General features: G+C 44.9%; 1 protein-coding gene and 1 pseudogene across 3 annotated transcripts in view; both read right to left on the reverse strand.

Annotated features, from left to right (window-relative positions):
* Window positions 1-462: 462 nt before the first annotated feature.
* LOC129041051 (olfactory receptor 7E24-like) lies at window positions 463-6,557 on the reverse strand (annotated as a pseudogene).
* A 12,343-nt stretch (window positions 6,558-18,900) lies between these two features.
* The window catches only part of OCM2 (oncomodulin 2), a 31,198-nt gene continuing 27,639 nt past the window's right edge, over window positions 18,901-22,459 (reverse strand). For all 3 annotated transcript variants that reach the window (XM_054496201.1, XM_054496199.1, XM_054496200.1), the window contains 2 exons: window positions 21,259-21,368; window positions 18,901-19,200 (listed from right to left, as the gene is read on the reverse strand). In XM_054496201.1, the coding sequence (XP_054352176.1) occupies window positions 19,175-19,200; window positions 21,259-21,368 (136 nt within the window). In that variant the 3' untranslated portion in view covers window positions 18,901-19,174. The remainder of the gene's footprint in view (window positions 19,201-21,258; window positions 21,369-22,459) is intronic.

Here is a 22,459-nt window from a genome sequence, read left to right on the forward strand (position 1 = left end):
ATCTGTAATACCCTGGAAGGACGTTACTCCTAATAGGTCACAGGGGTGTATACCCTTTGATATTATTTGTAATCTCATAGATATGACTTCAAATATCACAGTGGATGTACATAGTATATACCCTGCGATATGATTCATAACATCCTAGGGAGATACAACTCCTGATATCACAGTGCACGTACCCCATGTGTGTACACCCTTGATATTAGTCGTAATATCCAGGTTAAAGATTACTCCTAAGATTAGTGTGTACACCCTGTGATATTTTTCATATTATAGGGAGATATTGCTTCTAATATCACAGTGGGTATACCCCATGTGTGTATACTCCATGACAATATTTTTTGTATCCTAGGGAGGTATTACTATTATCACAGTGGGTGTTCACCCTGGGATATCATTCTTATTTGAACTTGCTGCCTTTTTTAACCCACACTACAAAGGAATAGAACAGATAAGATATTGAGATTAGACTGTGCTGCCGTACGGCCGCCGCAGGACACCTTTAATATCCGTTTCTCAGGCTGTAGATGAAAGGGTTCAGCATGGCGGTGACCACCGTGTACATCACTGAGGCCACTGCACCCTTTCTGGGGGAAGATGACACATCTGAACTGAGGTACCCCCCAACGCCTGTTCCATAAACTCAGCAAACAACTGACAGGTGAGACCCACAGATGGAGAGGGCTTTATACTTCCTACCTGACGATGAAACCCTCAGAATGGAGGAAACCATTTTAGAGTAAGACGAAAGGGTCCCCGAGCTGGGAAGAAAAGCAAACATGGCGGCAGGGAAATACAGGATGATGTTATTGGTGAAGGCGTCACAACATGCAATATGGGGGAGTTGAGAAGGATCACAGAAGAAATTCGGAATTTCCACATCCTTGAAGCAGGTCATTAGCAAGGCAATCAAGTTGTGCAGCTGGGAGTCTAAAAGACTAAGAAAAAAAAGACAACAAAACTAGGAAGCCACAGAAACACGGGCTCATGATGGCTGAATGATATAGAGGGTGACAGATGGCTACAAACTGGTCATAGGCCATCACACTCAGGAGAACGTCTCTCTTCCGTGCCTCCAAAAATGGCAAAGAGACATCTGAGTCAGGCAGCCTGGGGACCGTGGAGGTGAAACCGATGTCAGGGAAGGACAGGTTGGAGAGGAAGAAGTACACGGGGGTGTGGAGGTGGGAGTCAGCGCTGATGCCCAGGATGATGAGCAGGTTCCTCAGCACCATGACCAGGCACATGGGCAGGAACAGCCCAGCGAGGACCGGCTGCAGTTCTGGATCCCCTGAGAGTTCTAGGAGGAGGAAGAGAGAGACATCTGTTAGATTCTGTGGGTCTGCATAGTTTGGACACCTTTTGCCTAGAAAAGAGGATTGAAAAATCGGAAACAAGTAAACCAACCCTGGCATTGTGTCTACATTTTGAATAGAAGCAATTCACAAGTCATGTTTTCAGATTTCAGAGCAATCCACACTCAGCAATATTTTGCAGTTGACAGACTCAATTGTCTTCTTAATGCTTTCATCATTGATTTCTGTTATTCATTTCTTCCTGTACACACCTGCCTTAGAGACACTAGATTCAAGAATGTTCCAAGAATGAGATCATACATAACAAATTTGTAACTGCTAGAAAATGCAGCCCATCTTTTCCAAAAAAAAATATGTAATATGATTCTCTTCACTTGAAGAAAAAGGTTATCCTAATTAAAGCAAATTAAAAACTCAAATATTTTATTCTAGTAGGTTGATACACATTCCCTTGATTTAGAACATTTATAAACACTGTATAACAGCTGAGACCATGCCATCTGGAAATGAAATTAAAGTTGATAGTTCATAAGCAAAAAATCGTTCCACATGCCAGTTAGGTCCTAGTGATTTTCCTCATTATGTTTTCTGACTTTTCTCCTTCAAGAGAGTAATTGCTTCCTCAAATCGGTGGGTCTGGCTTTAAAATTCATGTAAGCTATAACTCCTGTCCTTAGCTTAGGAGGACTTAAGAGTTTTCATATCAGAAAGTTTGGCCGGATGCAGTGGCTCACACCTGTAATCCCAGCACTTTGGGAGGCCGAGGAGGGTGGATCACGGGGGTCAGGAGATCAAGACCATCCTGGCCAACATGGTGAAACCCTGCCTCTACTAAAAATTCAAAAACTTCGCCTGGTATGGTGGCACGCACCTGTAGTCCCAGCTACTCGGGAGGCTGAGGCAGGAGAATGGCTTGAACCTGGGAGGCAGAGGCTACGGTGAGCCGAGATCATACCACTGCACTCCAGCCTGGGCAACAAGAGCAAAACTGTCTCAAAAAACAAAAAAACAAGAGGAATCAAGTAAGTCAAAGTCACACTTATGACAGCCAATTTTTGTGAACCAAGGAAGTGTCAATTCAAGAATTAACATAGATTTTTACTTTTGCTCTCTCCTCTGTGCCAAGCAAGATATAGGCTCTGGGGAATTATTAATTCAGCTTATTAAATCTCCCAGTTCTTTTCAATACAGAGAATATTTACATGAGAAAAGTTAAAAATATAAATTACAAAAAATGCCGTTAAGTGATGCTGTGTCATTTATGAAACCACCTAATTATTCTAGGCATCTTTCAAAAATTTCAACTTACCCTGAAGTTTCAATTTATATACAGAATATCACCCACATTTTTGTTATTTTTCAGTTTTCTCTCAATGAATGGAAACACCAAAATTTTTATTTTTATTTTTTCAGATGGAATCTCACTTTGTTGCCCAGGGTAGAGTGCAGTGGCACAATCACAGTTCACTGCAACCTCCACCTCCGAGGCTCAAGCGATCCTCCCACCTCAGCCTCCCAAGTAGCTGGCACTACAGTCATGCACCATGATACCTAGCTAACTTTTATACAATTTTCTGTACAAATGGGATCTTGCTATATTGCCCAGACTGGTCCTGAACTCCTGGGCTCAAGCAATCCTCCTGCCTTAGCCTCCCAGAATGCTGAAATTACAGGTGTGATCCACTGTGCCCTGCCTCACTGAAATTTTTAAATCATAAAATTATCTGGATTCTGTACATTCCTTGAGCACATAGACACACTTTTGCATCAATAGGGACACATTCCTACTACAAGGCTGAGAAAAGAGAAGGGAGTTCAATACTTACTGAATAAATGTAGGCATAAACCTCACTACCTGTTTCAAAGGCCTCATTATTTTCTTCTCTAAGACAAATACAGAGTCACCTTGCAGTCATTTAAAGATTTCTCTTTAAACACCCGTGGAGCCTAGAAATAGGGGTAAGCGGCTGGACTCAGTTCAAAAAATGCCATGCTTACCTTGTACATGCTGTAGCACTGCTGCGGCAGCGAACTATAAACCTTGTCCTGCAAACACGAAAACACAGCACACATCTGAATTCAAGGGAAAATCAATGTCCACTGGATAGATGGCAAAGGTACACTGACTCTTGGCCAAACAGTATAATGTTTATAAACTTGGTCCCACCATAGTCTTGTGCTGAAAAAAAGTGTTTACATTCTTTTTTTTTCTTTGAGATGGGAGTCTTGCTGTTGCCCAGGCTGGAGTGCAGTGGTGGAATCTTGGCTCACTGCAACATTTGCTTCCCTGGTTCAAGAGATTCTCCTGCCTCAGCCTCCAGAGTAGCCGGGATGACAGGTGTGTGCCACCATCCCTGGCCAGTTGTTGTAGTTTTAGTAGAGACAGGGTTCTGCCACATCGGCCAGGCTCGTCTTGAACCCCTGACCTCAAGTGATCTGCCCACCTCACCTTGGCCTCCCAAAGTACTAGGATTACAGGTGTGAGCCACTGTTCCCAGCCAGAAGTGTTTAAATTCTAATTTGTGAATCAGTAAGCCTTAGTATAGGAGGGCTTTCAATATAGATGAAGAATAGAAGCTATTAGTGAGATAGGGTGCATATACATTTTTAAAAGATCGTGCTAGTGTAAATGATAAACAAACTTTTGCTATATACCCCAAGAAACTTCCGCAAAAGCCTCCTAGTTTAAACCAAGTAAGGCATTCAACATACTCAGCAATACATTTAAAAAAATAAACAATGACACATTACCAACAACTCCTCCTCTTGATATTCAATAACTGGTTTCCATCTTTACTCTGTTTTACAATTATAGGATTCCAAACAACCTACAAAGTTTGATAAACTCAAATTATACAATGAATTCATTAGACCATGTTTTTTATTTTGCCTTAGTTTAAAAACTTTGAACATGCTACAGCACCAGAAATACAGCTTAAAGCAGCCCCAAGAACCAATAAAGCAAATAGGAAGAACTTGATTTTAAAATTGCAACCAATTTTATTGTAATTTTACTTCGATGCAACAGCCAGAGAACATTGCTAAATTCTGAATAGTAAAGATCACCCATAACTTCGCCATACAATTTCAGAAAGATATACTGTGTATGTAAATACCATGACCATCCAGAAATTTCCTTCTGGTTCATTAAAGAACTGTCTGTTCTTCTGTGTATGTAAAGATTTTGCAGGTTTTGATGGGCTAAAAGTCCTACAAAGGTTAAAAAATTATCTTTGGGACAATTCTCCAGCAGAAGTTTTAAGAATTCACTGAACTCTAAAAGGCACACTTAGAGGTATTACCTTGTAAACTGTACAATAGCTTCACACAATCCGACATTTCTAATATTATTATTTTTGGAGACGGAGTCTCACTCTGTCGCCCAGGCTGGAGTACAGTGGTGCGATCTCCGCTCACTGCAACCTCCGCCTCCCGGGTTCACGCCATTCTCCTGCCTCAGCCTCCCGAGTAGCTGGGACTACAGGCGCCCGCCACCACGCCTGGCTAATTTGTTTGTATTTTTAGTAAAGACGGGATTTCACTGTGTTAGCCAGGATGGTCTCGATCTCCTGACCTCGTGATCTGCCCACCTCAGCCTCCCAAAGTGCTGGGATTACAGGCTTGAGCCACCGCGCCCGGCCTCTTCTTTTCCACCTCATTTGGATGATAAAATAAAATCCTATTTTCCTCCCGAAACATGAGGAAACAAGCACATCATGAATAGAAACATTTCATCTTAGCTATTGAAAACGCTAAGTTCAGTGTCGACCTCTTGTGGCGCACATGCTCATGACAAAACAAAAGAAAAACCGGTTTTAGAAAAACAGGAATTGTAATTCTGGCACTTTGAGAGGCCGAGAAGAGAGGATCACCTGAGCTCAGGAGTTCAAGACCAGCCTGGGCAACACCGTGAGACCTTGTCTCTATTTAAAATAAGAAGAACAGGAATTATCTCATCATTGTGCAAATACTGCCCGCCAGTCAGAAAGGCAATTTCGATAGTCAATAAATCACATCTGAAGTAGCACCAGGTAATTTTTATGAAAACTCAAGTCTCCAGGTTTCTTTCCTGGCGCTAACTTGTAATACACCAATGCTTGTAAGAAATAAAGGTGTGCACATCTGCAGACACATAGCTCCCTGAAAATTAAATCCAGCCAGTTCCCAGGCATTCGAACTGACAAGGTTTTCTTTTTCTTTTTCTGGAGATGGGGTCTCTGTCGCCCAGGCTGTAGTGCAGCGGCCCAATTACAGCTCACCTGCAGCCTCAATCACAAGCTGGCCTCCAGCCTCCTGAGTAGCTGGAAACACAGGTGCGTGACACCACGCCTAGCTCATTTTTCGATTTTTTTTTTTTTTTTTTTTTTGGTAGAGTTGGGGGCCTTGCTATGTTGCTCAGGCTGGTCTGGAACTCCTGGCCCCAAGTACTCCTCCCATCTCCGCCTCCTGAAGTGCTGGGATTACAAGCGCGAGTCAGGGCGCCCAGCCTGGACAGTCTTTAAAAGAACCCTGACTTGCTGGTAACGAAACACAGCTCCGGATATCCTTTGAGAAAGTCGCCGTCCCCACATCAGAAAAACCACACACACACACACCCCTCCCGGAATTAATTTATTTCCTCATTTCGGTGAAAACTTTTACAGGGTCCTCCAGGCTTGTATCATTTGAAGGCTAGCGTCTGCCACCCTGGTTTCACGCTTCTAGTTGGGGACTACCCACTTAACAAAGGCAAGTTCAATTTTAATTTCCCAGAACTGACGCAAAGCAAAGCACAAAGAGCCTCAACCTGGGGTGTGGAGTGATATAGACCCGACGGGGCTTTACTCCATAGACAGGCATCGATCCAGGACCTGAAGCCGTCCCCGCCTGCTGTCAGGTCCCCGCCGCAGCCCCCGGCGCGGGCTCGCACCTGGCACAACGCAGGCTAGGTCAGTGCCGCTGGAGGTGGGCAGAACCACAGGGCCGCCTCCCCGGGGAGCACAGACATCGCCCGCCCGCCGCCCCCTCCGCATACCTCTCCTTCGCGCGGCCCGAGCCCGGGTTGTAGACGAAGAAACTCAGCAGCGCCGGCGGGAACTTCTTCTCCTGGGCCGCCCAGGGCCCGCTCCCGGCTCCGGCCGCCGCTGCAGCCATCCCGGCCCGGTCCCCACCTCGGGAGCCTCCCACGACCCGCCCAGAGACAGCAGCCACGGGCTAACACACCGCACTTCCGCCTCTCTCGCCACCACCCCGGAAGCGCTCGCCGTGGACCCAGAAGAAGAACCCGCCTCGCAGCGTCCTCTTCTGGCACCCCCGGGTGGCCTTATCTGTTTCCTGGCCGAGTTTGTGTTTTGCTGGCTCGCGGAGTTCTCTCCTGGCTACAGGCGAGGGTTGCACGTTTCAGGAAAAACTGAGCGGGGCACTGTTTTGTTTTTTGATAGGGTCTCAGTTTGTCATCCAGGCTGGAGTGTAGTGGCGGGATCTCAGCTCACTGCAGCCTCAACCTCTGGGACTCAAGCGATCCCCCTGCCTCAGCCTCCCAAGTAGCTAGGATTACAGGCGCGCGCCAAGGCCAGTTTTATTTTTTGTAGAGATTGGGTCTGTGTTGCCCAGACTGCTCTCGAACTCCTGGCTTCACATGGTCTCCCACTTCGACCTCCCAAAGTGCTCCGATTATAGGCGTGAGACACCACCACCCAACCTGTTTTTTTGGTGATATTGTTTTTAATTTAATTTAGAGACAGGATCTTGCTTTGTCACCCAGGTTGGAGTGCAGTGGTGCCATCATAGCTCACTGCAGCCTCAACTCCCGGGGTCAAGCGATCTTCCCACCTCAGCATAAGGAGTAGCTGAGACCACAGCCATGCACCACCATGCCCAGATAATTAAAAGATAGATAGATAGAGAGATAGAGAAATAGATAGATAGATAGGAGAGACAGGGTCTCACTTTGTTACCGTCTGGTCTCGAGCTCTTGGCATCAAGGGATCCTTCTGCCTCTGTTACTGGATGGAAGGTCTTGACCGTGGATTGCCCAGGTTCTTGGCGTGTTGAACAAAGAATTGAACAAAATGCACAAAGTAAAAAAAGATCAAAGCAACGAAAACAAAAGAAAAAACTGGAGTAAGGAAGAGACGGATTTATTGAAGCGAAAGTACAATTCACAGAGCAGGAGCCGGATAGAGCAAACGGCTTAGTAGCTCCCATTAGGATTTTTATTAAGCTGGAAGAATTAGGTAACGCCCCTAGGTGCCCGTTAGAGGCCTCCGATTGGTTACACCCTCTGAAGGATTGGCCTGTGACCAATCAGAGGCTGAAGTGGAGACGCACAACCCATCCCCACCCCCACCCCCACCCCCGCCCTCAATCAGAGGCTGTTACCCTCCCCTCCCCCCGCGCCCCCCTGCCGTCAATCAGCCTCTGATTGACGAAATGAACACGTGGCCTCTATGCTGCCTAATCTTGCCTAGAACTGGCTGCATCTGCTGTTCTTTTGTTTATGCCTTAAGCCTTGGTTCCCCTCATTCCCTATTCTGCCTCACCTGGCCTCCCTAAGTGCTGGGATTACGGATGTGAGCCACCCACACCTGGCCCATTATTTTGTTTTTAGTTTATTTAAAAAGTATTTTATTCTAAGACAGCACTTTGCTCTGTTGGTCAGGCTGGAGTGCAGTGGCCAGATCATACCTCACTGCAGCCTGGAACTCCTGGGCTCAAGTGATCCTCCCACCTCAGCCTCCCGAATAGCTGGGACCACAGGTGCATGCCACCATGGCTGGCTAATTTTTAAATTTTTCGTAGAGCTGGGGTCTCACTAAGTTAACCCAGGCTGGTCTCGAACTCCTGGGCTCAAGTGATCCACTGGCCTTGGGCTCTCCAAGTGCTGGGATTATAGGCATAAGCCCCTGTGCCCACCATGGCAGTTTTTTTGTAGAAGGAACTGTAAAGACACAAAGGAAGCCTCATTTAGAAAGAAACAAGGCTGGGCATGATGGCTCATGCCTGTAATCCCAGCACTTTGGGAGGCCAAGGTGGGTGAATCACTTGAGGCCCGGAGTTCGAGATCAGAGTTGGAGACCAGTGCCGTCTCTACTAAAATACAAAAAACTAGCCAGGTGTGGTGGCACATGCCTGTGGTTCCAGCTACTTGGGAGGCTTGAGGCAGGAGAATTACTTGAACTCAGTAGGTGGAGGTTGCAGTGAGCCAAGATTGTACCACTACACTCCAGCCTGGGCAACAGAGCAAGACCCTGTCTTGAAAAAAAAAAAAAAGAAAAGAAAAGAAACACATTTCTGTTTGGCCCATGAACATCATCTACAGAATCCTTGTTTGAGAGACCTCAAGTGACCATTGGATCACCCACACCTACAAAGCTTGCCCCTTCCCCCCATTCCTTCAGCGCAGGTCTGGAGGCAGATGGGGCACTGTGTGTGCCACGGGAGCAATATCAGAGGTGGCAGACTCCCCAGAGTGGCTGTTCCTGGACCTTGTCGCCTGGGATTCCCTTGCCTTTGAGTTGTGTGAGTTGTGGCATAGTTGGGATGGCTCGTTACAGTTATTTGCTATTTGCATTCACGCCTTGGCAGCATATGGTTTGACCAAACTCAAGAAGACTTTGGTTTAGATTGCCTCATCTGTCACATATTAAGTTTGGAAGCAGAACCACTTCCCTTATCCAGCCTGGCAGAATAGACCACATTTAGGGAAGTGATGAGTTGGAATTTGGACTTGAGACAGACCTGGGTACATATCCACTTTTGCCATTCACCGACTGCACCAATCTCCTTGCACCAAAGAAGAGATAGAGACTCGCTCGTCTCTATCTCTTATTTGGAAAATGGCTAATAGTAAATTCCTGCCAAGTGAGAATTTCACTTGAAGAATTAAGTGGGACTATGAATGTGCATCAAGTGCCAGCACCTAATCATTATTTCATAAACGATTGCTACTGTTCCTTGCTATTGACTTTCCCAATTAGCTTGCTCTAGTGCATGAAATTATTCCATGAGAAATACATGTTTTGGCTGGGTGTGGTGGCTCATGCCTGTAATCCCAGCACTTTGGGAGGCCGAGGCTGGCAGATCACTTGAGGTCAGGAGTTTGAGGCCCAACATGGTAAAACACTGTCTCTACTACAAAATAAAAAGAAAAAAATAGCCGTGCGTGGTGGCAGGTGCCTGTGGTCCCAGCTACTCAGGAGGCTGAGGCAGGATAATTGCTTGAACCTGGGAGGCGGAGGGTGCAGTGAGCTGAGATTGCGCCACTGCACTCCCGCAGGGGGACAGAGTGAGACTTTGCCTCAAAAAATAAATAAATGAATAAATAAAAATAAAGTACAAGGTGCTATATAAGTGAGTGAGGTTAATATTTTATAGTATGAGTCACAGTTTCTCCCAGGATACCTCTGTGTCCTTGTACATGTTTGCCTCTCCCTTCCTCCAACATACAATTCATTGCAGGAGGCAATTAAAGAGGGAGATGATAAAAAACAAAATGAAACATCCAGAGATGAAAGAAAAGAACATGCTTGTACGGTTTCAAAGTTAAGGATGCAAGAACGCTTAGACATCAATGCATCCGCCTCTCCAAACACAGTCCTTGGGTGTGCACGGGTATGAGGCAGGAGTGGCAGTGATGACAGACACCCACATAGGTTTGGAGGTCTCAGAGGAGAGGGTGTGTGTGTCTTTCTCCCTGGGGAAGCTGGGGGAGGTGGTGAGCTTTGCAGAGTTCCCCTCTGGGTCAAGCATGGTTCAGTAACATTAGAGTAACCACGGAACAGGAGTATCTGGGCAAGAAATCCTTATTGGTTCAGGAAGAAGCTGAATGATTTACTTGTGCACAGAAGGAATTCAGAGAAAGCCAGTGCTGAGAAGCCTCAAGGTCAGGACCAGGAGGAGGTAGCAGTGGCCCCTCAAGACCACCAGAGTAGAGAGGATTGAGGATGACTCTGTGTTCACTATTCCGACTGAGAATACTCCAGTCCCATGTGGGGCCTCGACTCTCTCCCTCAGCCTACGATAAGAAGGGAGAAGAGGCTGCTTAATTACCTGACATAATTAAGATTCTGACTCCCAGCACAATGGGAATTCAAATCAAGTTCAGTTATAGAAATAGAAGTTAGATGTTTTGCACAAAGAATTTGCGAACTCAAAATTCCAAGGGAATGAGCTGTGGGAAAGACACATTTTGGTGTTGGAAAGGGAGCTCAGTTCCAAGTAGAAAGTCACAGTTCTGGCCAGGTGCAGTGGCTCACATCTGTAATCCCAGCACTTTAGGAGGCCAAGGCGGGCAGATCACTTGAGGTCAGGAGATTGAGACCAGCCTGGCCAACATGGTGAAACCCTGTCTCTACTAAAAATATAAAACTTAGCTGGGCGTGGTGGCACACACCTGTACTCCAAGCTACTCAGGAGGCTGAGGTGGGAGGATCACCTTAGCCTGGGGAGGTCAAGGCTGCAGTGAGCCGTGATCGCTCCCCTGTATGCCAGCCTGGGCAACACAGCAAGACCCTGTCTCAAAAACATAATAATTTAAAGTGAATAGATTTATATTCATTGTAGAGCCCCTAGGAAAACAATGTCAAAATCTATCCCCACCCCCGCCAAAAAAAGTTGACTTTTTGAAACCTGTGAAAACGTACGCAAATGAAGAGTCTTTCCAGTGAATAAATTAACAGGCCAGGCGGAAACCATCCTGGTGATTCCAATTTCATCTGTCTTCTTAAGTGTTTGCAAAGTAACCCCATAGCTTAACATGAGCAGAAGAGATAGAAGATAGGTTTTTGCTTGCAGTAGGATTCCTGAGTGCCCATTACATAAACTTAAACTGTAGTCGTGACAGAGAATTAACTATGTACCTTGTAAACCTGTACAAATGGACAAGTATTTCCTATCTTCACTATTTTGCTATCCTTTGCTTATGAGCTAGAAAGAACTACTTTGTAAATACTGCTACTAAGTCTTTACTAAGTGCTACTACTTAGTAATAGCTACTTACAAAATACTAAAGCATTTACTGAGTATCAGTACTTAGCAAATGACTACATACAGAATACTAAAACATTTACTGAATAGCTGTACTTAGCAAATGACTACTTACAAAATATGAAAGTATTTACTGTGTAGCAGTACTTAGCAAATGACTACCTACAGAATACTAAAACATTTACTGAATAGCCGTACTTAGCAAATGACTACTTACAAAATATGAAAATATTTACTGTGTAGCAGTACTTAGCAAATGACTACCTACAGAATACTAAAACATTTACTGAATAGCCGTACTTAGCAAATGACTACTTACAAAATATGAAAGTATTTACTGTGTAGCAGTACTTAGCAAATGACTACTTACAAAATACTAATGTATTTAATGAGTTGCAGTACTTAGCAAATAACTATTACAAAATACTAATTAATTAGATTTTGTGCAATTATGTAGTAGTGCTAAATATTAAAATACTTAGTATTTACAAATTATTAAAGTATTTACTAATTAGTAGTACTTACAAAATAGTATTTACAAAATCTTATAAATCATAATGTACAGATGCTGAAGCAAATACTAGATAATGTTTGAAGTATTTTAATAATTCTTATTAGTCTCAACAACTAAACATTCACAAAGCTGGTTTTTAAATTTTTATTTTTTTATGCTAATCTCTGTATTGTTCCAATTTTAGTATACGTGCTGCCAAAGCAAACACACAAAGCTGGTTTTAAGATGATGTTCTGGCCGGGCGGGGTGGCTCATGCCTGTAATCCCAGCACTTTGGGAGGCTGAGGTGGGTGGATCACCTGAGGTCAGGGGTTCAAGACCAGTCTGGCCAACATGGTGAAACCCCGTCTCTACTAAAAATACAAAAATTACCCAGGTGCGGTGGCAGGTGCCTGTAGTCCCAGCTATTTGGAAGGCTGAGGCAGGAGAATTGCCAACCCGGGAGGCGGAGGTTGCAGTGAGCCGAGATCACGCCACCACGCTCCAGCCTGGTGACAGAATGAGACTCCATCTCAATAAATAAATAAATAAATAAATAAATAAATAAATAAATCATGTTCTACCAAAATATGAACTACTCTCCCAAACTATAAGCCAAAATTACAATTAAGTAAAAATAGTCAAAATGAAAGCCCACACTTCCAGTCCTGTTTTATAAGCAATTAGGGAAAATAATAGGATGCCTGGTTTTTCAACTCTGTGACCTGCGTTGCAATCAGACCTTCATTTCTTTCTTTTTTTTGAAATAGGGTCTTGGTCTATCATCCAGACTGGAGTGCAGTGGTGCAATCACAGCTCACTGCAGCCTCCAACTCCGTGGGTCAAGGCATCCTCCCGAATAGCTGGGACAATAGCCGCACCACCATACCCAGCTAACTTTTAAATTTCAAGATGGGATCTTGCTATGTTGCCCCAGCTAGTCTCAAACTCCCGGGCTCAAGTGATCCTTGAACCTTGGCCTTCCGAAGTGTTGGGATTACAGGTGTGAGGCACTGCACCTGGCCGTAGACTTTCATTTCAAAGTCAATATATGTCCGGGCGCAGTGGTTCATACCTGTCATCCCAGTACTTTGGGAGGCCAAGGTGGGCAGATCACCTGAGGTCGGGAGTTCGAGACCAGCCTGACCAACATGGTGAAACCCTGTCTCTACTAAAAATACAAAATTAGCCAGGTGTGGTAGCACATGCCTGTAATCCCAGCTAGTTGGGAGGCTGAGGCAGGAGAATCACTTGAACTGGGGAGGTGGCAGTTGCAGTGAGCCGAGATTGCACCATTGCACTCTGGCCTGGGCAACAAGAGCGAAACTCTGTCTCAACAAAAACAAAGTCAACATACATCATTTTGGTGCTGAGAACAAGCTCTCTTGAGGTAGACCTGTGGTCATCTACAAATTAGGTAAAAATTGAGAAGGCGAGCATGAAGATAAAGTTGGTTATATGTTTGTCAATCCCTTTTCTGGATTGTTATAATTTTCTCTAGAGTTTTGATTTCATTTTGAGTATGTTATATTTAACATTCTCCTTCAGTACATGAAAATACATACAAATGAGTCAAACAATGAATAGAAATTTGGGGAACAGAACAGCATGCCAAGCTTTCATTAATTTGAGTGTGGGACACACTCTAGGCATGAAAGGTTTTTTTGAAATCAGAGTTTATTACTACTTTGGGCCAGGTGCGGTGGCTCATGCCTGTAATCCCAGCACTTTGAGAGGCTGAGGTGGGTGGATCACCTGAGGTTGGGAGTTTGAGACCAGCCCGGCCAACATGGTGAAACCCCATCTCAAGTAACAATACAAAAATTACCTGGGCATGGTGGTGGGCACTTATAATCCCAGCTACTTGGGAAACTGAGGTGGGAAGATCACTTGAATCCGGGAGGTAGAGGTTGCAGTGAGCCAAGATCACACCACTGCACTCCAGCCTGGGGGCAACAGAGCGAGACTCTGTCTCAAAAAAAAAAAAAAAAAAAGAATTTATTACTACTTCAGTTTAGTGATAATTGATAATTGGGCAAACTCTGCATCTCTTTTCATTTTATTTTATTAATTTATTTTTGAGACAGGGTCTCGCTCTGTCACCCAGATTGGAGTGTAGTGGCATGATCATGGCTCACTGTGGCCCCAACTTCCAGGCTCAAGGGATCCTCCCACCTCAGCCTCCCGAGTAGCTGGGACCACAGGTGCATGCTACCACACCCAGCTAATTTTTAAGTTTTTTTGTAGAGACACGGTTTACCTATGTTGTCCAGACTGGTCTTTTTAAAATTTTGATTTTAATTTTTTTCCTTCATTTTCTCTAGTTACCATGCTGCACTTTATTTCTTTTTATTTATTTATTTATTATTTTTTTGAGATGGAATCTCTCTCTGTCACCCAGGCTGGAGCGCAGTGGTATGATCTCGGCTCGCTGCAACCACCACCTCCTGGGTTCAAGTGATTCTCCTGCCTCAGCCTCCCAAGTAGCTGGAATTACAGGCATCTGCCACCATGCCTGGCTAATTTTTGTACTTTCAGTAGAGATGGGATTTCACCATGTTGGCCAGGGTGGTCTCGAACTCCTGACCTCAGGTAATCTGCCTGCCTTGGCCTCCCGAAGTGCTGGGATTGCAGGCGTGAGCCCCCGCACCTGGCCCAGCTGCATGTTTATAAAGGCTCCAGTCTTCTCTCACTGTTCTGTAATCCTCCCAGCTGGCAATAACTAGTATTAAAATTTTACTGCATCTCATTTCATTCTTTTTATTGTGAGATACATGTTGAATAGGAAATTTGTATGAAATTTATGTAATGACTAAACTCAGGTAACTCAAAAAAATTATTTTCAAATTATACTTCCCATCAAAGACTTGGAAATGCTAATTTTTTTTTTTTTTTTTTTTACAAAATGCAAACTTAGAAAAATAACAACTTAATCAAAAAGTGCTAATTAATGAATATGCTCAAATGTGCAAAGAGGCCAGCCATGGTGGTTCATGCCTGTGATCCCTGCATTTTGGGAGGCTCAGGTGGGAGGATCACTTGAGGCTAGGAGTTCCAGACCACCCCCGGCAACATAGCAAGACCCTATCTCTACAAAAAATACAAAAATTAGCTGGGTGCATTGGTGACCACCTGTAGTCCCAGCTACTTGAGAGGCTAAGGCAGGAGAATCACTTGAGCTCAGGAGTTGGAGGCTGCAGTGAGCTGTGATTGCATCACCACACTCCAGCCTGGGCAACATAGCAAGACCCCATCTCTAAAAAACTTTTTTTCTAATCCCCAGAGAGTTTTACTTGTATGCACAGGTGGAATAAATCCCCCCCCAACCCCACCAGAGCATACCCAGAATCCAAATAACATAATTAAACTTCAGTATGAGTAAAGACAAGATTATTAGGTTTCATGTAAGTGTACCACCTGGCACTTCTTGGGTGGTAAATAGAGCTAGTGCTTCATTATTGCTGCTTATTGTCTGTTGACAGAGACTCTGAAATGATGTCCCTAAGATCGGGTTGGAAGAATGAAAAAGTAGTGTACTGTTATTTGAAATGGACAAAAATAATTGTCCATTTGAATTGTAGTTTTCAAACAGTAGAATGAACATAATTTATGAATAACCAACTAAAATTCTACCTATAGAAAATCCAGCCAGGTGCAGTGGTTCACGCCTGTAATCCCAGCACTTTGGGAGGCCAAGGCCGGTGGATCACTTGAGGCCAGGAGTTTGAGACCAGCCTGGCCAAGATGGCAAAACCCCGTGTCTACAAAAAATGCAAAAATTAGCTAGGCATGGTGGTGCACACCTGTAATCTCAGCTTTCAGGAAGCTGAGGCAAGAGATTGCTTGAACTGGGAGGTGGAGGTTGCATGAGCTGAGATTGTGCCACTGCACTGCAGTCTGGGCAACAGAGCGAGACTCTGCCTCAAAAAAAGAAAAAAAAATTTTCTGGCTATTTATCCCTTTGTATACATCGAAACATTTTCCCTAAGACAGTCAGACCTAATAGTCTTGACCTAATCCAATGCTAATAGTCTTGTCTTTACTCACACCAGTTTTTAACTGTGGTGTTTGGATTTGGGGAATGCTCTTGGGGTGTTTAATTCCACCTATGAATACAAGTAAACCTCTTTGGGCATGAATTTATTTTTGTAGAGATGGGGTCTTGCTATGTAAGACTTAATGACACAGTGTCCCCTGGCAGCTCCATATAACCCCTTTAGTCATTTTTTATATTCAGGTGCCCTTCTGATTGACAGAAAAGAAATAAGAGAAATTAGGCTGGGCATACGGCTCATGCCTGTAATCCCAGCACTTTCAGAGGCCAAGGAGGGAGGACTGTTTGAGACCAGCTCAAAACCACCCTGGCCAACATAGTGAGACCCCCATCTCTATTTAAAAAAAAAAAAGAGAGAGAGAGAGAAATCCACGCTCTTAACCTACATTAGGGTGAGGTTGTATTGGCAGCTCCAGTGGGTAATGGAGTTCTTGGCCCATGAAAAACTCACAACTGTGATTTAAAAAGCATTATCATCCACGTTGTTTCTTTGAGGTGTCTACGGTGGTCAGAAGCCCCATGGAACAACAGAATCACCTGTTTAGAACTGTTGATGAGAATCCTTAGCTGGGGACGGTCGGTGGAGTGAAAAGAAAATAGCAGAGCAGAATACCAGTGTATGGTGTGGCAGTGAAGGCAAAATGTGAATTGTTTTAAGAATCAAGGCTCAGGCAGGTGTGGTGGCTCACACCTGCAATCCCAGCACTTTGGGAGGCCTAGGTGGGCGAATCACCAGAGGTCAGGAGTTCGAGACCAGCCTGGCCAACATGGTGAAACCCCGTCTCTACTAAAAATACAAAACTTGGCTGGGTGTGGTGGTCCATGCCTGTAATCCCGCTACTCAGGAGGCTGAGGCAGCAGAATCGCTTGAACCTGGGAGGCGGAGGTTGCAGTGAGCTGCTGCACTCCAGCCTGGGTGACAGAGTGAGACTCTGTCTCAAAAAACAAAAACAAAAAAAGTCACTATGCTGAGAGTGATACTGTTAAAAAAAAAAAAAAAAAAGTTTGTCCCTGTCCCCCTAAGTCATCTTTAGGCCCCCTACTAGTATGCGCCCCATACTTTGAGGAACTGCGTTTAACATGACCCTCCGGAAAACAACGGCTCAAAAGCCACTAAGCTGGGTAGTGTGCCAGAAGCAGTCTGGAAGAGCCCCAAGGCCTCTTATGAGCTGGAGGGTTTAGTAAAAAGTGTGAGCTTTTACACAAGCTCTCCAGAAAATGCCCCAATTGTTCCCAGGAGTCCTCAACTCGTAGGGTTAGCCCGAGAGAAGAGCTTTAATGTGCCACCTGGAAACCAGCCTGGTGAGAATTTCCTGGCTTAAGACTGCCCAGCCCTAATGACAGCCCTGTAACAGAACCCCGGAGGCTCACCTCAAACCGAAGGCAAGGCTAGGTGTATTGGGCTTAGGTGAATCGCCTTAGAGCCAGGAAACCAGTGGCTGAGAAAGAGAAGGGGGAGGTGTCAGAGGATTGGGTGAGAGCAGGTGAGCCTCTCTGAGAACTCATTTCTCTCTCTCTCTCTCTTTTTTTTTTTTTTTTGAGAGCTTGTTTCTCAAAGAAGAAGAAGATGGCCGGGTATGGTGGCTCATGCCTAATTGTGGCTTGGAATCCTTTGGGAGGTCTAAGCGGGAGGATCGCCTGAGATCAGGAATTCCAGACCAGCCTGGCCAACATGGTGAAACCCCGTCTTTAAAAATACAAAATTAGCTGCACGTGGTGGCGGGCACCTGTAATCCCAGCTACTCAGGAGGCTGAGACAGGAGAATTGCTTGAACCCGGGAGGCGGAGGTTGCAGTGAGCCGAGATCATGCCACTGCACTCCAGCCTGGGTGACAGAGTGGGACTGTCTCAAAAAAAAAAAAGAAGAAAAAGGACTTGAAAATGGATCTGTGGTGGCTCACACCTGCAATCCCGGCACTTTGGGAGGCTGAAGTGGGAGGATGGCTTGAGACCAGCAGTTCCAAACCAGCCTGGGCAATAGAGCGAGACCCTCCCCCACCATCTCTAATAAATAAACAAACAATAAAAAGTAAGGCCGGGTGCAGTGGCTCACGCCTGTTATCGCAACACTTCGGGAGGCTGAGTGGGAGGATCGCTTGTGCCCAGGAGTTTGAGATCAGCCTAAATAACATAGTGAGACCTCACCTCTACCAAAAACACAAAAGTTAGCTGGGTGTGGTGGTGCATGCTTGTAGTCCCAGCTACTCAGGAAGCTGAGGTGGGAGGATGGTTTGAGTCCAGAAGGCAGAGGTTGTAGTGAGCTGAGATCGTGCCACTGCACTCCAGCCTGGGTGACAGAGCCGGATCTTGTCTCAAAATAAATAAATAATAAAGAGGAAATGGGTCCGTTTGTACTAACCTGGAATTGCAAGTCTCTCCTGAGCTTTACAGACCGCTACAGACACGTATTCTGTTTTGTCTTGTACCTTTTGCTTTTAATTAAAAGCAAAGTGGCTAACACATGGCAGAAAACACACCGGTAAGAGTGATTGGCTGGGCACAGTGGCTCATGCCTGTAATCCCAACACTTTGGGAGGCCAAGGTGGGCAGATCACTTGAGGTCAGGAGTTTGAGACCAGCCTGGCCAACATGGTGAAACCCCATCTCTACTAAAAATACAAAAATTAGCCGGGTGTGGTGGTGTGCACCTGTAATCCCAGCTACTTGGGAGGGTGAGGTGGGACAATAGCTTGAACTTGGAAGGCAGAGGTTGCAGTGAGCCGAGGTCATGCCACTGCACTCCAGCCTGGGCAACAGAGCAAGACTCTGTCTCAAAAAAAAAAAAAAAAAAAAAAAAAGAGTGATTTTATGCTGGCTAAAATCCGTTCCTAATAATTTCAGTGTCAGAAGATTTGCTGAGAAAAATCCTAGCATGACAATGGCATTTATTTGTGACTTTAAAGAAACAACAAAAACACCCTCCAAAACCTGATTTCCTTGTTGGCTCGAGCATAACACCAGTGTGGCCCGCTCCAAGCTTGATGGGACCAGAAATCCTACAAAAAGCCTTTGGTCCCAGCTTGCTTGAGTGTCGTGCTGAGGAAAAAACACGCCCACACATGAGCAGATGATGAGAAGCCTGTCTTTATTGGGTGATTTTTAGAGGCATTGCGTGTTGGGGGAAGGGGGGCTTACAGAAGTTGTCAGGCCATATTCCCACCACCAAGAAAGTCATGAGTGACTCTCTCGTGACCTCGCTAAAAGAATGAGCAAATTGCAGAAGATTTTCAGGGAAAATTTACAAATTAGGTAGGGGTAGGATGTGGGGTTCCCCATTCCCAGGGCTTTGGAATCCTTCCAGGTGATTATCCCTTTCTCTCTTTTCTCCAGAGACTCGGGCTTTTAAGAATGCACCATTTCCTGGAATTCTAGAACAGAAGAGGTGAGAACAGGGTCAGTGGAGGTGGCTTGGTTCTTTACAGACATGCTGTGGCCAGTGAGAATCCCAAAGCAGGAAGGAAGCGAAGAAAATTGTCAGATGATGGGCATGGCCCCCTTGGAGGGCACAAAAGAAAGAAAAACCTGCCAGGCACAGTGGCTCACGCCTGTAATCCCAGCACTTTGGGAGGCCGAGGCGGGTGGATCATGAGGTCATGAGATCAAAACCATCCTGGCCAAAATGGTGAAACCCTGTCTCTACTAAAAATACAAAACTTAGCTGGGCATGGTGGTGCATGCCTGTAGTCCCAGCTACTTGGAAGGCTGAGGCAGGAGAATCACTTGAACCTGGGAGGCGGAGGTTGCAGTGAGCCGAAATCACGCCATTGCTCTCCAGCCTGGGCGAGAGAGCCAGACTCCATCTCAAAAAAAAAAAAAAAAAGAAAGAAGGAAAAACCTGGGTATCAATGACTATATCTCGAGGGAGTCCACAGGGTTCCATTTCTCTGAATAATCTTATTTAACAAACATCTTCAGCTTTGCAATAGAGGAATTAGAACTTTGAATTAGAACTTGTCAAGCCCATCATTTCTCCCTGACAATGCATGAATTCAGTGTAATTACCTGTGACCATCTGTGAACATTTAACTTTTTGTCTGGTCAATTTCAGACAGGAAGGGGAGGTTTTCTTTCTCTATTCCATAGCTGGGTATTGCATTTTTAGGATGTATTTGATAGGGTGGGACTTTGAACTGACTTTCCTCCATCAAACCAAACTCCAAAAGTTTCTGTTACTAAAAGAAGGATAATAGTAATAATAACAAGGTATGGCTGTTACAGATTGATATAAAAAACTGGGGACTTGCTTTATATTTATTGGTAAGCTTTATTTGGAAATCTTTCGTGGTTATGTTTATCTTCTTTTTTTCTTTTGAGATACAGTTTCACTCTTGTTGCCCAGGCTGGAGTGCAATGGTGCCATCTTGGCTCACTGCAACCTCTGCCTCCCAGGGTCAAGCAATTCTCCTGCCTCAGCTTCCCGAGTAGCTGGGATTACAGGTGCCCACCACCACACCCAGCTAATTTTTTATATTTTCAATAGAGATGGGGTTTCACCATGTTGGTCAGTCTAGTCTTGAACTCCTAACTTCAGGGGATCTGCCCACCTTGGCCTCCGAAAGTGCTGGGATTATAGGCCTGAGCCACCACACCCAGCCTGTGGTTATGTTTAAATAAGGCAATCCCCCCTTACCTAGTCTGTTTTTATGAGCTATCTATCTGCATTAACTCCCATGTAGTAAGCAATAGTGGTATAATTTTGAACAGGTTTTTTTAAAATAAGCATCTAATGTAGCAGTTTTAAATTTCAAATTAGCACCACCAGAAGGACCACCATACGTTCTGCTGAGTTGGCAGGCACAAAGTAGCTAAAAAGCACGCTAGCAACATGACAAAATCAAGTGAAAGTAGTCCTACAGCTGTGCTAGTGTATTCTAAAGCTCAAACCTAGGATTCTGCCTACGGAAGACTCAATAAATGAGGCTGGCTTATTTGTTCTCTGTTTAATATTATCCCCTTGGTGGGCTAATGTCCAATAAAATATATTTGTCTAAACCCTTGAAGACGAAGAGGCCTTCCTACGCATGCCAATGGACCCTGGTCTGAGGATGTAAATCTTTCCCTTATTCTGAGGGGTTCAAACCCCACTGGTGGAAATTCCTTGTGCTATATGCAGGTGCATTACAGTATCTTGCAAATAATTGGCTAGGTGGCTAGCTAGTCCCCTAGTCAGGTGAAGGATATTTTGCAGCTCATAGACAATGACCAGTGTGACCAGCTTCTATAGTACCTACCGAGCATTATGCCAGGGTTTTTGCACACATCATTTGCATCCTTACTTTAGTCCCATTTTACAGATTAGAAGACTGAGGCTCGGTAAGGTTAAGAAAGGGAGATTTTAAGCCACATTGGTTTGATCTCACAGCCCAAGCCCTCACGAATGCTTCCTGAGCTAGAGTGTTTTATGCTATGTACACGTGTGGACATACCCTCTGCTCCAATTTTTCCATCTCCATCATTATCCGCCGCAGCCATCAGGGACTTGGTTTCTGACTTGGTCAGTTCTCTGGCACCACTCTCAAACTTCTGGAGGAAAAACCTACAGGATAATAAAGATCCATGGGGATTTTCTGAAAGATCATGCATCTCTGTGTTTATACTTTTGTTTTTCCTTTAAGCAAATCATCTGTTTCCAGCACCTGCAATAATTAGCCAAGGTCTTAGCAAGCAGAGGTTTCCTTAAGCTGTAGAAACCAATGGTGGGCACTTCATTTTTAAGGTTTTGTTTGTTTATTTGTTTATTTTTGAGACAGGGTCTTGCTCTGTCACCCAGGCTGGAATGCAGTGATACCATCATGACTCACTGCAGCCTCAACTTCCTGGGCTCAATCAATCCTCCTGCCTCAACCTCCCCAGTAGCTGGGACTACAGGTGCACCCCACCATGCCCCACTAACATTTGTATTTTTTTTTTTGTAGAGACAAGGTTTTGTCATGTTGCCCAGACTGGTCTTGAACTCCTGGGCTCGCTCAAGCAATCCGCCCACCTTAGTCTCCCAAAGGGCTGGGATTGTAGGTGTGAGCCACAGTGCCTGGCCCATTTTTAAGTTTTTAGTGTTTTTAATTTTTATTTATTTATTTATTTATTTATTTGAGACAGTCTCTCTCTGTCACCCAGGCTGGAGTGCAGCTGCACGATCTGGGCTCACTGCAACCTCTGCCTCCTGATTTCAAGTGATTCTTGTGCTTCAGTCTTCTGAGTAGCTGGAATTACAGGCATGAGCCACCACGCTCAGCCAAGTTTTTAGTTTTTTAAAGTCCATTTGCCAAAGGAAATCCCTTACATGAAAGAATCTTTGCGACTGGGCACAGTGGCTCACACCTGTAATCCCAGCACTTTGGGAGGCCAAGGCAGGAGGATCACTTGAAGTCAGGAGTTTGAGACCAGCCTGGCAACATGGTGAAACCCCATCTCTACTCAAAATACGAAAATTAGCTGGATGTGGTGGCAAGCACCTGTAATCCCAGCAACTTGGGAGACCGAGGCATGAGAATCACTTGAATTTGGAAGGCAGAGGCTGCAGGGAGCTGAGATCACCCCACTGCACTCCAGCCTGGGTGACAGAGCGAGACCCTGTCTCAAAAAAAAAAAAAGAATATTTGCACCTGCAGTCTTCACTGCCCACGTTGA

Source organism: Pongo pygmaeus, chromosome 6 (assembly GCF_028885625.2).
Source record: "Pongo pygmaeus isolate AG05252 chromosome 6, NHGRI_mPonPyg2-v2.0_pri, whole genome shotgun sequence".
Lineage (NCBI taxonomy): Eukaryota > Metazoa > Chordata > Mammalia > Primates > Hominidae > Pongo > Pongo pygmaeus.